Raw genomic sequence first — 17,201 nt, forward strand, 5'->3', positions numbered from 1 at the left:
ACATTTTAAAAATATGGTTTATATTTAAATGAATTTTAAATAGCCATATCTAAAAAAAAAAACACCTTTGTGTGACTCCAATTACTAAGTACTGAAGTTTTGCTTTAGGTATACAGCAGCTAATATTAGATAAGATATCAAGTATATAAAATTTTAAGGATCATTAATGAACATGTACATCTTAATGGAAATTCCATTCAGAGTAGAATCTGAAGACAATGCGTGAAGGTCAGAAACCTATATTAATAGCTTTCACAATAGGACAGGGTAATTAAATCTGGTTCTGGGAAAATTAGGATGTATATAAGTCTTCCTGATGAAAAGAATCCTGAAAGATTGGTGTCAACACTAATACAAGACATACTCCATGCACATGCAGTGTCATGGAACATGGCTTGCCTATGTGGGATCAGATATTAAGGTCACTAGATCTTCTCTCTTTCTGGATAGAAAGAATGCATGCAGTAGCACTATTCCTGTACACATAAATGAAAGTCTTTCTGCAAGAAGGTGACATCTCAGGGAAAAAAAGGTTATTTCAAAGATGTCCCACTTTCACACAGTATTTTTCGTTGTCACCTTTTGTAGGAATATGTAAGCCATGAAACCTACTAATAGAATACAGCATTTTAACTTCCTATTTATTAGATAAGTTTATTCATATATAATATACTGAACATAATAATAATTTTATTTCTTATCCACCTTTCCTCATAATCATCTAATCATTCTATAAAATATGTATATTAAAACAAATTTCTACAAAATACATATTAAAATGCACAGAACAAAGATTAAACATAAAACACAAGTTTAAAATTCATGATTAAAATTGGCTGGGTAGGCTTGCTGGAAGAGATGGGATTTCACATGTATTTTAAACTAGGTAAGGTTTCAAAGACAACAGGCCAAAAAATAACAGATTCTGAAATTAGCTGGGAGGAAACACAACTAATACCAGCCATACACAAATAGGAACATACTCCCCAAAAGGTATTTGAAAAACAAGACTAAAGTGTTTAAAATAAAAGAGTATTTTTCTTCATGGGTTAGCTTTGTTCAACATTCTCATTGTACTCTTTATGCTGTAGCTTTGAATGGAACTCCACGATTGCTGGTGCACTAAAACAGTAGCTCTCTAATTATTTAATACTTTTTAATGTGCACAGATGGTAGGCCCAAACATATATGACTAATATGATACTAAAATAAGTCTCAAATTCAAGTTGCCTCCAAGAAAATATTTGCTTCTTCAAAGCTGGTTTTTGCTCCCTCCCTATCTCTGTAATGATTTCATCACAGCAGTCAGAGAGATTACCCACACCACTGATCACTTTATTACCTCATAATGGCTGTTTATTTGCTTTACTGCAGCAGTAACATGCAGGGATGAAGCTTTTCACAGCTGGGCAAACTCACCATATTCCTTACGAAGGTGATCTGGAATGTGGGGCTCATAGCCCTCCTTTTCAGGCACTTCTATGAAGTCATCGTCTTCCTCTTCTTCCTCCTCTTCCTCCTCCTCATCTGTAGCTTTCCTCTACAAAAGTCCAAAGTATTAAGGAAGTAATGCAGAACATCATACAGCAACCAAACACATGTATTTCCAACGTTAATGCTAATATTCAGAGTTATTATATTTAACTCATATATTGTGATCTGTTCAGAGTCCCTACTGCCACTTTCAACTGCCAAACCGCTGCCCAATGAGTGGGAGTGAGGCAGCCAGCAAGACACAGATACATTGTGTCTTATGTAATATTTATTTAATAATGATTGATCTAATTAATGTACACTATAAGCATGAAAGCAAATTAAAAAAATTTAAAATGCTTTGAGTGCCTTTGTAGCTAAGAAGTGGGGTAAAATTCTCTAAATAAAAATGTAAAAACCCAATGTATGTCAACAAAAAATATAGAAAGCCATATTTAAACATCACTACTAAAGACCTCTACTATCTGTACCATCCTCTAAAACATACCTTCCAGTTATACCTTACATGTACAGTAGAGTCTCACTTATCCAAGCCTCGCTTATCCGAGCCTCTGGATAATCCAAGCCATTTTTGTAGTCAATGTTTTCAATATATTGTGATATTTTGGTGTTAAATTCGTAAATACAGTGATTACAACATAACATTACTGCGTATTGAACTACCTTTTCTGTCCAATTTGTTGTATAACATGAAGTTTTGGTGCTTAATTTGTAAAATCAAAACCTAATTTGATGTTTAATAGGTTTTTCCTTAATCCCTCCCTTATTATCCAAGATATTCGCTTATCCAAGCTTCTGCAGGCCCGTTTAGCTTGGATAATTGGATAATATTACTAATTCATATTCTGTCAAAAACACAACAAAATATCAGGGTTTTCTTCAGTGAATATGGGCAAAATATGAACCATCTACTTAATAATACGACACATCAGAGGAATAGGAAAATAGCCCAAAATAGCGCATGCTGAAATATACTCATTAGCCTTAAAGGTAACAACAAGATTGTTTTCTATTGATGATGTGCTGTTTACATAATTACCTTGTGACAGCAACCTTACATAAAGCATTACTGCCAATATCTTACTTATATACACCCTCATTACACCTTTTGACTAGAATAAATGATTGAAATTACTAAGGAATAGAGAATACAAACAATAAGAAATGATGTTTTTAAAATGAATGCAAAAAGTCAGCTGATTCATAAATTTTATATCCACTAGCTATTGCTTTATGAATGGCAAAGACTCCAAAAATGGTTGAATTGAGAGAAAAAACAAATAAACAAAAATAGCAAAAGGTTCATGCCCCCAAATTAGGGAGAACGATTTTAAAAGAACAATCTTAATAGAGGTTCACATGACCCCACCATCAATGATTCAAATTTGCTTGCCTGAAAATATGACTCGTAAGTCACAGATAAGATGTAATGATATGCCCACAGAAGGTTTCTTCTAGTAAACTTGATACTAAACCTTAAAGGCTAACATTCAAGTCAACTGTTAGTCCTAAAACTACAAGTTTAGACATGATTTTATACATGACGGGCTACAAATTTCATCATTAAACACATTCATCTATTCAAGCATCTAAGGTGAATAATTAAGGTTCAAATCTAAGTTACAGTGAAAACAAAATATAGAAAAGGCTTGGAACTGCAACCATAAGTCATCATCAGAACAGAATAAATTAAATAAAGCAAGCTATAATTTTAATTATTAATTATTTGAATGAATAATATACATTAATACAGTAGAGTCTCACTTATCCAAACTCACAGCAACGTATTATTATTATTACTATTACTATTATTATTTCTAATGGGAACATTCATAAAACCAAACATCTATGTATGTATGTATGTATGTATGTATGTATCTATCTATCTATCTATCTATCTATCTATCTATCTATCTATCTATCTATCTATCTCAGTACAGTAAAGTCTCACTTATCCACCACTCGCTTATCCAACATTCTGGTTTATCCAAGGCATTTTTGTAGTCAATGTTTTCAATATATCATGATATTTTGGTGCTAAATTCGTAAATACAATAATTACAACATAACATTATTGCGTATTGAACTACTTTTTCTGTCAAATTTGTTGTATAACATGATGTTTTGGTGCTTAATTTGTAAAATCATAACCTAATTTGATGTTTAATAGGCTTTTCCTTAATCCCTCCTTATTATCCAAGATATTCGCTTATCCAAGGTTCTTCCGGCCTGTTTAGCTTGGATAAGTGAGACTCTACTGTACATTGATAATACTTTCTTCTCTCCTTCCAGATTAATGAGGTTATGAACTGCGGATGGTTACAAGGAGTGTACATCTCCCCTGTTGCAACGGCTCTACTGGCTTCCATATCATTTCTAGGCATAATTCAAAGTGCTGGTTTAAAGCTCTATACAGTTTGGGTCCAGATTACTTGAAAGATCTTACCTTTCTCTGTGAACCTGTTAGAAATCTATGATCTGGCCCCATCCCTGCTTGCCTGCCAGACAGGTCAAAACATGTATCTGCTGCCAGCATTTTGGGGGGGGGGGGGGGATGTGAGACAGGCTGCAGGTGAAGTTGGGGAGGGATTAGGCTTTAAATATAATTTTATTTATTTTATATTAACTGTATTTTAACTTTATAACCATGGCATAAAGACTTAATTTTTTTAAAAAAAAATTGGTTTTGCCTTGTTTTACATTTTTTTATTGTTGTCATGGTATTTTTAGCCACCTTGAATCCAAATGGGAAGAAAGGGGGGATAGAAATAAAGTTAACAACAACAACAAAGAAGTATTGTCTGTGATGAGTTGGATATAAGTGAATAACCTGATCTGTAGTCCGAAGAAGACCCAACTAGAAGTCAGTCTGGGATTGGGTATTCAGACTGTTCTCCCAGTTCATATGTCTTGCAATGCTTCTGGACTCAGAGATTTCCCCAGTAGCCCAAACAGCTTGAGACTACATGCCAGCTTGAAGCTAGTCCAAAACGGGCAAAACTAGCACACTCTGGCTACATTTGTGTTACATTACTGCCATTGAAGAAGGCTCAAGAAATTACATATGCTTCAGTTGCTCCTGCCACTTCACTTTGCGCCATTTTGTTTGCAGGGACAACTCAACATTGGAGCACTTGATGCACATCTATTCTGCTTGAGCTTTCATTTGTTACGCTAGGAATCAAAACCACAACATTTTTGTCAGGCATTAGAATCAGCAACCCTGTAGTTAGTCAGTTCGTCAACAGTCCACTTTCTTCAATTTTTTTTCAATGTCCCTTTTAATAAACATCCCATGAATCTTTACTTTGCTAGTAAAAGCATGTTCAGGGTTAAAAAAAGATATTTAGAGTAAAAGAAAACCATGGCTTAATACATGATTCAAAAGGCAAATTTTACTTAAAAAATAAGTTTAACATGGTACTGACAATGGCAGAAATCAATTAACTATCTACAGTAAAGTAATGACAGTTTCTCTGCGTTCTTGCACCAGTTACAGAGAGCCCTGTTATTCAAGTGCAGTGTATATTAGCATTTCAAAGCTATGGAGTATTTGTGCTGAGAGGTGACAAAATTTGATATATATAATTTTAAAAAATTACAAGAGATTTAATTAGAAGATTGATTGTACTATAGCATGGTAAGTTTTGACAAACTTTATATTTAAAAACCCCTGTCAAACCAAAATCACTGCCCAGTTTTTTTAAAATCTGAAAATGTTGACAATATGATATTAATTTATGGATGATAAGAAGCAAACAGTGTAATGAAATTCATCTGCCTTTACCTAAGGTTGTAATTAAACTATAAGAGCAATCTGAGAGGTGTTCAGAAAAAAAAATCCTATGAATTGAGTACCAATTTGGAAAAACTCATTAAAAAAGCTTCCAACATCTTTCAGTTTATATGTCCATGAAGAGAGTTAATTTAGGAGGCACTGTACACAATGAAGCCCAATCACAATCTGTGCCTTCAAGTGCAAGAATCTGATACAAGGCAGTTTTCAGCATTTCTGCACACTTGCAGGGCCTCAAACTTTGAGACCCTCACGAAGATTTCCTAAGAAGAGAAATTGTAGGATGCAAATTCACTTTGTTTAGGCGCAATCCATGAGCTGCACATTTAGGCCCTACAGGAAGCATTAATCATTGGAAACTGTAATTTTTGTTATCAGTCCAACACTAATCAAAAGGGAAACCTGTCACTAGCACTGACCTGTGAAACGTCCCAATTATACTCTTTGGAAATGACAGGAGCACTTAACTTCCTCACTGAATAAATGACGACAATCAATCACGTTTGAATAACAATGAGCCACGGAGCTGAAAATTATTTTTTGTATAGAATCTACCCAGGAATTTATGAAAGGTGAAACGCAACCCAAGGTTTTAGGGCCATTATAGCTTTCAGCTAGTACAGTGCATATCAAACACTAAACAGAATTTATGTGTTTTAATTTTCTAAAAGGTAGATGTGGACTTGGTGCTACAATGCATAACATATAATTCCAGATATTAAATATGAGGGTCATTTTCATAAAATATTATGCTTATTGCCTGCACCCTTGAAGTCACTGAGGAAATTTTTATTAAATTTGTATTTTCTGTAAAGAAAATATTTAACTGCTAAGCTAACTAGAAAGAATTAAGTCCTTAGTTTGCAGATATAAAGAGATGGCTTTTTCCTATTGTTTTAAACAAACCATATTTTCCTTCATTTAAAATCAAAGGCAATTGGCTTTAAAAGCCATATAATGGGAATTAACAATAATGGCAACTTATCACATTAGAATTTTTAAAAAAACCAATTCTGTCATTTCCATTTGCATTCTTGAGTATTCATCCTTTCCATTATTAAAGCGGGACCAACAAAGCATAGCCAGAAAAACCTCCTATCCAAGGCTTCACCCTGAAGCACCAGGTTTATGCTAACAATACCAGATTTCAGTTCCACTCAACCAACTCACTGCACTCCCTCAGCTAATCGAAAGCTACAGGTTTCCCAGACTGTGATTATATTGTCATCAGGGCCACTTAAAGAATGTCACTTAAAGAATACCACAAAACCAATTCATAAGAAGTGGTACATACTAAGCTGATTTACTAGTCAACAAGTTTCATACAATCCAGGCTTCAGCAGGCATTATTGCTTGCTGGACCAAGAACTTCTACTACATGTCTGATGTCTACCCAAATCCTAAACAAAACTGTCTCTGAGTAGCTCTGCAGATTATATCAACTCACATAGAACTGCTTTCAGTGAAGACGTATATAATTATTATTGCCTCTTGCAACACATAATACCTCTTTAAATGTAGTTGCCAATTATTGCTTCATTGACGGATGTACCCAAAATCTAAAAACTTGATCTAAACAGTAGTTTGAGTAAAACTGCTGTTTTAATCGATGCATATGGTTTGGTTTGAGCATTTCTCAGTTTTATAGCCCACCTCTCTCCCAACATGGGACCCAAGACAGTTCATAGAAAAACATTAAAATAGTTCACAGCCAAAATTACAATCATAGGAACATTTAAATAAAAATAAACCATCTTAAGAAACCACCAGTAATCTAAAACGGCAGAAAAGCATTTTAAAATCTACCAAAGATAATAGAAGCATGTGTGTGCATACACATATATACAAAACAGGCATCAGGTTAAGAAAGTTACATTTTTAAAAACTGTTTAATTAATGTTCAATTGACAATAGTCAATTACATGTTTATACAGATACATTTTAAATGCATCTTCAAATCATAATTATGTAAAACATTCCACGTTTATAGTAGTTTTCCCCCTAATAAATGCCTTACACATTTTGAATATTCCATATCCTCCTTATCATAATGCAAATCCTTCACATAATTGCTATGTAAGATATCAATATATGCATGAAAGCAATCTTACAATGAAGTCAACAAGTTACTAGTCCAAAAATGTTTAACTTCACATACACAACCAACCTTTTAGATCAGTTTACACAAGATTAATTGCCAGAGCACATGACAATAAAATTTGGAACATTAAAGGCTTAAACTACAGACAATTTTAGAATATCAACCAGATCTATCTGGTTATTTAGGCAAAAAAAATAGTCTTATGAAGACTATTATCTCAACAACAGAGTTTTGGTACTTTGCAATAAATGTATGTTTATCTTTGGCTACTTCAATTTTACTTTTAAAAAAATCAAAATGCATTGAAGTGCTATTTGTGGGTGCAGATTTAACACATTTTGACATTATAAAAATGTATTTTGATGATATTGAGTCTACTGCAATGATTACCTAAAATTTATGTGGTTAAATCTATGGAAAGTATTCTTAAAAATTTAGATGCTATGCATAGAGAAGGAGAAATCCAGTGGAAGTAGAATCAATATGTCTTCTGAAAAGGTAATGTCTACCTCACAAACATGTGACAGCATTCTAAGACTATCAACAAGCATATAGATTGGGATAATTCAAACATTTCATTTGGAGACTTCTCAAAAACATTTTAATTCTGCCCTCCAAAACCATATTAGCCCTCTTTATTCATGGATTTGCATTCATGCATTCTATCATCCACAACTTATATATCTATATATCTATATCTATATATATAAATTCATAAAAACAAACCTTGATTTTGCCATTTTATATAGAAGACCCATTTCACTACATATATATAGAATCTATGGGGAATACTGTAACAAAACTCCAGCAGATACCAAGGGCCACTGTACTAAATTTAGTCCTGGGATAGGAAAAATCCCTATTGAATTAGTAACTGGTTACAGAACAGAAAGGTAAGAGAGAAAATACATGGACAATTATTACAATGAAATGTGTAACAAAGGGAATTTCCCAATAATTTGAATTAAAACCAATATTTTCAAATTTCCTTAATGTTGGATCAGACCAAAGACCCATACAGTCCAGCATCATATTGATGCCCTTGTCTATGCACTGCCTGCAAAAGGTAAGAAGTGGAATTGCACCTCTCTCCCCACACTTATGTTCCTCAGCAACTTTATAGAGAAGGTTGCCAATATGGGGAATGTATATCTAGATATCCTTTATGACCAAAAGATTCTAATAGCCCTATCCTTCCTGCATTTATCCACTTCCCTGCCTGACATGGTAGCTATTTGGAGCTGCCTCTCTACCCATTATAAAAATGTCAGGGGATCCAACAGGATTTTTCAAAAACGGGTGAACTGATTAAAAGGAAGGCCAATATATTTAATCATAAAGCTAAGCTGATCCCTAAGTTCACACAGACACTGGTGGAGTCTGAGCTGGCTATGGCTAACTAGGGAAGAGATTCCAGAGGCATAGCAAAGAGCTCAATAAAAAGACTGAAGTCAACATGTGGCTGCTCGAAAAATGTTGCAACTAAGTAGGACTGAAATGTTGCCTTTATGCAATTTTATGGACCAATCATACTCAGAGTAATGTGGAGAGTTCTGGACCACATCATAAAGCTTATCATATGTGTAGCGTGCATAAGCATTTATGTTTTTTCAAACTACAGTCCAGCCCAACAGTCTGAGGTACCTTGAACTGGCTCTCTGCTTTAAAAGTTTGAGGACCCCTGAGTTAGTATGTCGGCTGCAGTGTGTCGGAGAGTTACACAAAATGAGAAATCTGATTGAAGTGTTTTTATCTTACAAATGATTTTCTTTTAGAAACATAAATGAAAGGTTTTCATGATGTTGCATCCCCATAAATTTTGTTAGTAAAATTTATGCAAGTTACTACATCTCTTACAAGGGATTAGTTTAACCTCCGGTTTGCTACTAAAACCAAACTTTGCTAGGTCTTACTTTCAGGGGAGGCCTTATATTTAGCAATTTAGCAAAACCTCTACTAGGTCTTATTTTCAGAGGATGTCTTATTTTTGGGGAAACAGGGTATCTGGGAAGGTCTGAAACAGAGGGAATACAAACGAAGCTATCTACTCTCTAAATCTGGGTTTCTTGGAATTTTGCAGTCAAATGTGCAATTATACCAACTCAATCATTTCCTCCCCTCATTCAGGTACGGCTGCGTGGCAGGCTCAGATTCTCTTTCTCTAACATGATGTAAGGTATCCTCAGATAAGTGAACTCTAAACTTCATTTGTCTTTCAGCAGGCTTGATGACTATGCATTTAAAAACCCATTCTGTCTTATAAACTAAAAATTAAATGTACTCAGCTGTGATGGTCGTCATTGCATCTGCTATTTATATGCTAATATTCTCACTGGAAGATCTTGCAAATTATTCCATCATACCATATTTCATGTGCATCTACTCACAGCCAACTAAATATTTTTTTCTAGAGGAGAGAGGATTTTAGCCAAGAAATTAATATTTACTGCAGTGGAACCAATTTATACGTGCAACTTTATGTGAATACGTTTTGAATTCAGCCATGACGTAAAATATAGTCAGGGTATCTTAAACGGAGGAAAGCACAATTTGTGTAGCAAAATTACACAGCATTCATTAATTGACTATAGAATCCTTCTCAAACAACTCACAATTAAAGCACAACAAGGTACCTTAGTGGGGGAAAGATTATACATCTTTGTGTATTCTGTAAATTGTATATTAAACAACCAGTAAAATGCCTTATTTTTATCACATTTAAAATATTATCAGTGATGGCACAGAAGAATGAATTCTCTGTGTACACGATACACATATAAATTCATATATTTCTTACTTGAATGTTTTGTCTTACAAAGAACTCAAAACTTAGTGCTCTCTAATGTTTATAGATAAGGAGATCAGTATGTTAGTATTGTATGCTGGGAGTGGAGGGGGGAGTAATAATCTGTATAATCCTAGTTGCTAGATATCAGCACTTTGATACTTTTTTCCCTTTTCACAAGTTAGCTGTTGCACAATAAAGTACTGTTGTAGCACTTTATTGCCCACTGAGTTACAGAAGAAAGCAACTATTATATGTTTAAACAAGAAAGAGAAATTATTGTTCTCCTTCTTATATTTTGCAGATTACCCTGCCATGAATTACCTATTTCAGTAGATTCTATCTTTATTCAGAAAAAATGACTTTCTAATTTCATCATCTACATAGTCTGGCTCTAGAATTTTGATTACGTAGATTTCATATATTCAAGGGATGGAGGGAGTGAAGGAGGGCACATACTGGAAACCTGATCCACATTTACACAACAGTGCCACAAGATGGAGCTACAGTACATGCAAACCTTGTAAAGGTTTAAGAACTTGCTAATTGAATCTATTTCATTGTTCTGCTCAGCATCTTATGATGCACAATAGTTTTTTTATATAAGCGAGCTTCAACTTTCAGTGACAATGTTTGAGACAGAATTGTACATCTTTGTAGAGAAGGCAGAAAAAACAATAAAGTGCTAAATGCAAACTGCTGCTTTACTATACAGTTAAACCAAGAGTACAAAAGAGTGCCAGCAGGTAAACACATTGTATGATCTAGTACAAACAAAAAGTCAATTGTAAAAATACACTGAAGAACTACTTAAGAAAGAAGAAAGGATGACTGATTAATTCAAAGAAGAATCATTTCAAGATAAACCCCAATTATAATTGGGGGGATGTGATCCTGTTTTCAAAAATGTACACCTACAGAAGCCACCAAAGGTATGTTTCAAACTTGTTTCTTCACACATAAACAAGTAGATACACAGACAGACACTTTAAAAAACACCCTGAGTTATCATATTTGTAGCCTGATGTGCATGGCCACCTGGGCATCAAAATAATGAAACTAGCTCACACCATCTAGGATTGTCTAACAGGAACTACTTGTATATATTTACTTGTAGCATATCTTTGTATTGAACAATATAATGGTCATCTTAATTGAGTAGAAATGACAGCATTTTATTACAAATAATTACTGAGATCTGTTCTCCTGAAACTCAAACGTACTCACAAAATCACTCCCAGATGTACAATAAACAGAGAAGTACTTACACTCCTAAGACACCAAAATCCATTTTATATCCATGATGTAAAGTGCTCCCTCTCCTGGCCATTGAATTTAAGGCATATTTACACTAATCTAAACAAACTAAAAGAAAATCTGATTTCAGTAAGATCTACTCTCAAAGTAAGTGGACTTTGAGGCATGCTCTTTGAAATGTATTTTGTTGAATAGGTAAACCTAATCAAATCTGATTTCACTTGTTGCAGCTCCCAACAAACGATAATACTTATCTTAATATATTTACTATATTTAATACATATACTAAGATTGTCCCCCATCAACTTCACTGGACTGGCCATGTTGTCCAAATGCCCTATCACCATCTTCCAAAGTTACTTTACTCTCAGCTCAAGAATTGAAAATGGAACATCAGTGGACAGCAAAAGAGATTTAAAGATGGGCTTAAAGCTAACCTAAAAATGTGGCATAAACATAGAACTGGGAAGAAGCATCAGGGCCCACCAAAAAATCTGGACTAACTAAAGCCTGACAAGCAGAGTAGCTATTCCTACAACAGGTAGTTATTATACTTGCTTCTGAAGTTCCCCGTTTGATTCAACCTGCATTACATCTGCCACTATGATCTACTAAGTTCTAGTATATCTGCCATCTCAAATCTTTCCACAGCCTTTTCCACTATTGTGCTACCATAAACTCTATGACTTCAAGAAAGCAATAATCCAAAAACATCCAACAGATAGATGTGTTAAGAAATTAAAATGCCAGTCAAGTTTCTTGTTCATAAGATAGTTGCATTAAGTTTGCACTCACTCCAACATGAAGTTGAAAAAAACCCCCAATCAAAATTTACATTGGCCCAACTGTATACCTTTGTTCCAGTGTTGTTGTTGTTGATGATGATGATGATAATGATAATAATAATAATAATAATAATAATAATAATAATAATAATAATAATAATGGCTTTATTTATATCCTGCCCTCTCTCCCAAAGGGGACTCGGGAAGGCTTACAACAAGAGGAAACAATATACGTAATATCAATCACACTTACAATCCAAAAAAGGTTACATCAAAACAAACAAAACAAAAACGACAGATTGCAATACATAGAAGAAAAATAAATCCCAATAAACATATTAATTATAACTCATAAACATCATCCATATAAATATAGTACCACTAAAACATCACAGAACCTGCTCTTGTTGGTAAAAGCAATAAAACCCAAAAAGTAATAGTTTTGTCACCATTTAGATTTCCTACTGAACAAATGCTACATTTTTTATTCAGAAACAAAGTGCACCAGTTTTTATGTAAAAGTGGATTCATCAACTAATTTACTTGTACTACGGCTCCCAGAATTGTCCTACTTTAGAACAGATCGTTTCACATCTTTCACAGACACAGCAGTATCAATGGAAAATTAGCATTTAGTCCCACGTCCCTTTGCTGCAGCTGTTCATCCAACAGCCAACTGAGTACATACTCTCTGCACTTCTGGTTTGCAGCTGTGCACATTTTCAGCTTTACTCTCCTAGGCCCTTTTTTCACAGGTTCCAATGAATGTTCAGACACTGTGGTCCCACTGCCCACCTCATGAGTGTAATATATGTATAACTAATTTAATGCAAGGTAAGCTAAATACTTCCTATATACCCTTAAGTTGTTGCAGCCATGCACTTTGTACAAAGGACAAGCTTAACATTTGAATTGGATTTCCTATCACAAAAGGCTCACATGCTTACATTTTGTTTAAGTAGCTCAAGTTGTTAAAATGTTGTTCTGTTGCAAAAGAACCTGGAAGTGCAGACAAGCAACCGGTGAAATGACTCATCCCTGAGGAAGAAAATAATCTAATGTATGTAGCAGCATTCAGGGTGCTGTTGTTTTTTTACAGCAATCTGTTGTTCCGTCTTGGCTACCACCCCATTTCATATTTATTGTTTAATTTATTGTATTCCAGCATATGTATTTCTACCTAATGCTAAGGTTTAAACAAAATGGAAGAAAAAAACCCAAGAAAAAAACCCTATTTTGTCATTTGAGAAGATAAATAAAACAATTAAATCAAAGTAATTGCTATACATATTTAAATATTAAATATTACTTTTTTAAATTTATAAAGAGAATTATTAGAATCAAGATAACCTAAAAAGCATATAAAATACCTTTGGAGACCTGCTCATTTCCAGTTATATACTCAAAGCAGGGCATCCTAAGAAAATATGATTGACTTCTGCATGTACATCAGTATGTTAGAAATATTTAGCACAACTCACCACTTTCCTCTTCCTCTCTTTAAAGTTAATATTCATTTCCTTATATTTCTTCACAGCGGTCTCCAATTTATTTTTAAGTTCAATGGCTTGCCTTAGACGATCATCACTTATTCCAGCCCTTGTGAACAACTGCAAGTTTAAACTGACAATTAGTTATCTTACTCAGATACACATCCAAGGATCTAGACAACTGGCATGCCACAGAAAAAAGACAAGGATGTGCAATAGTAAAAACCAAAGTTTGTCCATATTTCCTGGACTAACAATTTTAAATGGAAATAACTCCTGAGTAGATGCTAAAAGAACTGAACATTAAATATCTGTTATCTGTAATCTAGTGTCCACTACTTGCGGAAAGAGCAAGTACTAACTGTATTAAGGTTTTCATTCCATTAAAATGCGTTGACAAATCATTATATATAACCGTGGTTTCTCAACCTGTGGATCCCCAGTTGTCTTGACCCACAATTCCCAGAATTTGCAGTCAGTTTACCAGCTGTTAGGATTTCTGGGGGTTGAAGACCCAAACATCTGGGGACCCACAGGTTGAGAACCACTGATATATAAGAAGCTGCTCTGATCCACAATTTTGAGAGGACAGTATACTTTCAGTATGCTGGAATGTATACTACAAATATCACATGGATCACAGGCATGCTTTATCCTGGGTAGAGTCAGGTAAAATCATACACAATTTGATTATAGTAAACTACTTAATATTAAATAGTGTAGGGGGGAATTCCACCTAACATTCATAACCAATACTGCTGGTTCCTTCTCACCTATATCATGGATGAGGTCTAGAGATGCAGTTTCTGCTTTGCCTCAAGTCCTTGAACAAGGAACAATTAATTTCTGGCACAGTTCTCAATTAATCTGATTGGCTCATTCCACTCTGAAGATTTCACTCCTAATGTTAGTCCCTGCTTGGATATAAGACACTAGCCTACAACTTCTTCCAAGATTCTTGGGAATCCTGGTCTATTAAAATTAGTATATACCACACACACTGAAACTCTATTTTGCTTAGATTAAGAATTCTTTATAGTCTACAAAATGGTCACTTATAAAACCCAGAATGGTGTAGTGATTTGGGCAGTGGACTAGGAGTCTAGAGAACAGAGTTCGAATTGCTATAGGGACCCATGGGGAGACACTGTGCAAGTCACACTCTTTCAGGCTCATAGGAAGATGCATACACATGCACAGAACACATATAAATTAAAACCAAAATATGAAACCAGTTGTCCTCACCTGAATCCAAGATTGTACAGAAGGCAAGAATTTATTTTGGATGAGCTTACAGGAATCTGCAGCACTGTTTATTACAGCTGTATTGTCTTCATTCTCCTGAAGTTTCATATCTATTGAGAAAAATGAAATTATAAAATGGAATATAAGTATCTATTGCATCAGGATTTTCAAACATTTTCATCAAATACTGCTGATGATACAAGGAGATTAGATTAGCTCCTTCACTGCCCATCTTACATCTGGAATTGAAAACATGGATTTTCCGAAACGCCTTTGAGTGAATAAGGCCACCAGATATGAAAAATGCATTGCACTTTCTTATTGCTCTTCACTCTATATGTTTTAGCACTTTAATGGAACCCTAGTTCGTCCCCTTCCTGCCCTGATTGTACTTACGGACCCTTTTAGAGTTCTTGCACTAGTTACCCTCTGTTATATGTGCAACTGATGTTAAGTTTTACGGAAATTTTATATAACGTGCATATTTTACTACTGTATTGTGTTAACAACTGTTTTAAACTATTGTTTTTATGAAGTTATGTTGTTATGCTAGACTTGCTCCTGTTGTAACCCGCCCCGATTCCCTTCGGGGAGATGGTGACGGGATACAAGAATAAAGTTGTTGTTGTTGTTGTTATTATTATTATTATATTATTATTATCAAGAGCTACATCAGCCTTTTGGTGGCCTTCAAAGAGCCATTGAATCCATGGACAGAGAAAAATCCATGGATACAGAGGGCCAACTATAATTTTTATATGGTGGTAGGTGTTGGTTTGTACCCAATTTGGATCCCCAGATGTTACTGAGCAACAACTCCCATCTAAAGGGCCACATAAAATGACATGGTGGGAAGGAAGTGACCCACAGGCCTGAAATTTGATACATGTGCAGTACCTCTAGTATATGTATGTAATGTATCCTTAAGATAATAGCCTGGAGAAATTATCTGATAGCCTTTGACTTAGATAGGATTGGTTTTACATGAATTTAAGAATACAATACCCTTCCATATAACCTCTGTCCATTATTTGGCCTACTTATTTTGTGACTATAACCATAACTATCTGGTAAATTATGGAACCTCTGAAATCTCAGGAAATTACAGTAGATATGAAAGAAGGCCTGACAATTTCCTCCTCAGCAGTACTTGAATAATTTAAATGATTTCTAGCCTTTTCCGACCCATAACAACACCTTCAAAAGTTAAATGTCAAAGGGAATTTGAAAAGCAAACTGATTTTCTAGCTAGCTAAAGCATATGGAGAAGATGCTCAAATTATATATTTTGAGAAAGTGATCACATCCAAATCAACCTACACATTCATGTAGTGTGTTCTAAACACAATGTTCTACAGTTATCATTTACATTAAATTGATCCAAATACCTGTAGATATTTCAAGATTAAGACTATATTTATGAGAACCAAGACCATGACTCCGAACAAAGGTTGCATGATCATTATCTCCACCAGCTGCAGAAGTCGGTTCAGATTCCAGACAGTCTTTAGTGCCTGCGCAATCCTGGGCTTTCCCATCCACATCTCTGCTATCAGTTCTTGGAACTGGAACCATGGGCGGAAGGTATTTGCTACAACAGGGCTGCTCCTCATCTTGAAGGAAAGAGGTCTGCTGATTTGCCTTCTCCAAAGATGATGAAGAAGAAATAGTTTTATCCATTCTGGCTGTTCTCCAATCAACTGTTTCATTGCCATTCACCATGAAGTCAAAAGGATCTGGAATCAGAAGCTGAACACAGTTCTCCATTTCTGTCAGTACAGTGTGGATTTCATGGGACATATCTGTTGAATGGAACAGTTTAAGAATATTGTCACAGACAATAAAGATTTCCCAGCTACGCTACAGCAAATTTGTTTCCTGATAAAGAAGACAATTGGGCCCTCATCCTTACAGTCAGAAACTGCCTCTATGTTGGTAATATTTAACTGTAAATGTGTCGTCTAAGTTCTTTCACACAGAGAAATTACTCCAAAATACTCAGAAATCCAGTTTGCTTGGCCTCTTTTTTTCTTTAAAAGAAGAGATCCAAAAGATAATGGCACCTATTGATTTCTTGAAAGAACAAAGACCATATTAATATGACCAAGTAGGACATCAACAACTTAATGAACTTTACTCCACTAGAGATACCATTATAGTTATAGATCATGTTTCCATATCAGTGGTTTCCAGTCTTTGGTCCTCCGGGGATATTGGACTTCAGCTTCCAAAATTTCTAACAGTTGGC

At 34.7% G+C, this 17,201-nt stretch overlaps 1 protein-coding gene across 1 annotated transcript in view; it reads right to left on the reverse strand.

The window, feature by feature from the left end:
• The window catches only part of uvssa (UV stimulated scaffold protein A), a 53,094-nt gene that overhangs the window by 24,468 nt on the left and 11,425 nt on the right, over nucleotides 1-17,201 (reverse strand). The window contains exons 4-7 of the mRNA XM_008120188.3: nucleotides 16,342-16,755; nucleotides 14,954-15,063; nucleotides 13,700-13,828; nucleotides 1,420-1,540 (exon numbers count right to left, since the gene is read on the reverse strand). Of these exons, the coding sequence (XP_008118395.2) occupies nucleotides 1,420-1,540; nucleotides 13,700-13,828; nucleotides 14,954-15,063; nucleotides 16,342-16,755 (774 nt within the window). The remainder of the gene's footprint in view (nucleotides 1-1,419; nucleotides 1,541-13,699; nucleotides 13,829-14,953; nucleotides 15,064-16,341; nucleotides 16,756-17,201) is intronic.

The sequence above is a fragment of the Anolis carolinensis genome, chromosome 3 (assembly GCF_035594765.1).
Source record: "Anolis carolinensis isolate JA03-04 chromosome 3, rAnoCar3.1.pri, whole genome shotgun sequence".
Taxonomy (NCBI): Eukaryota; Metazoa; Chordata; class Lepidosauria; order Squamata; family Dactyloidae; genus Anolis; species Anolis carolinensis.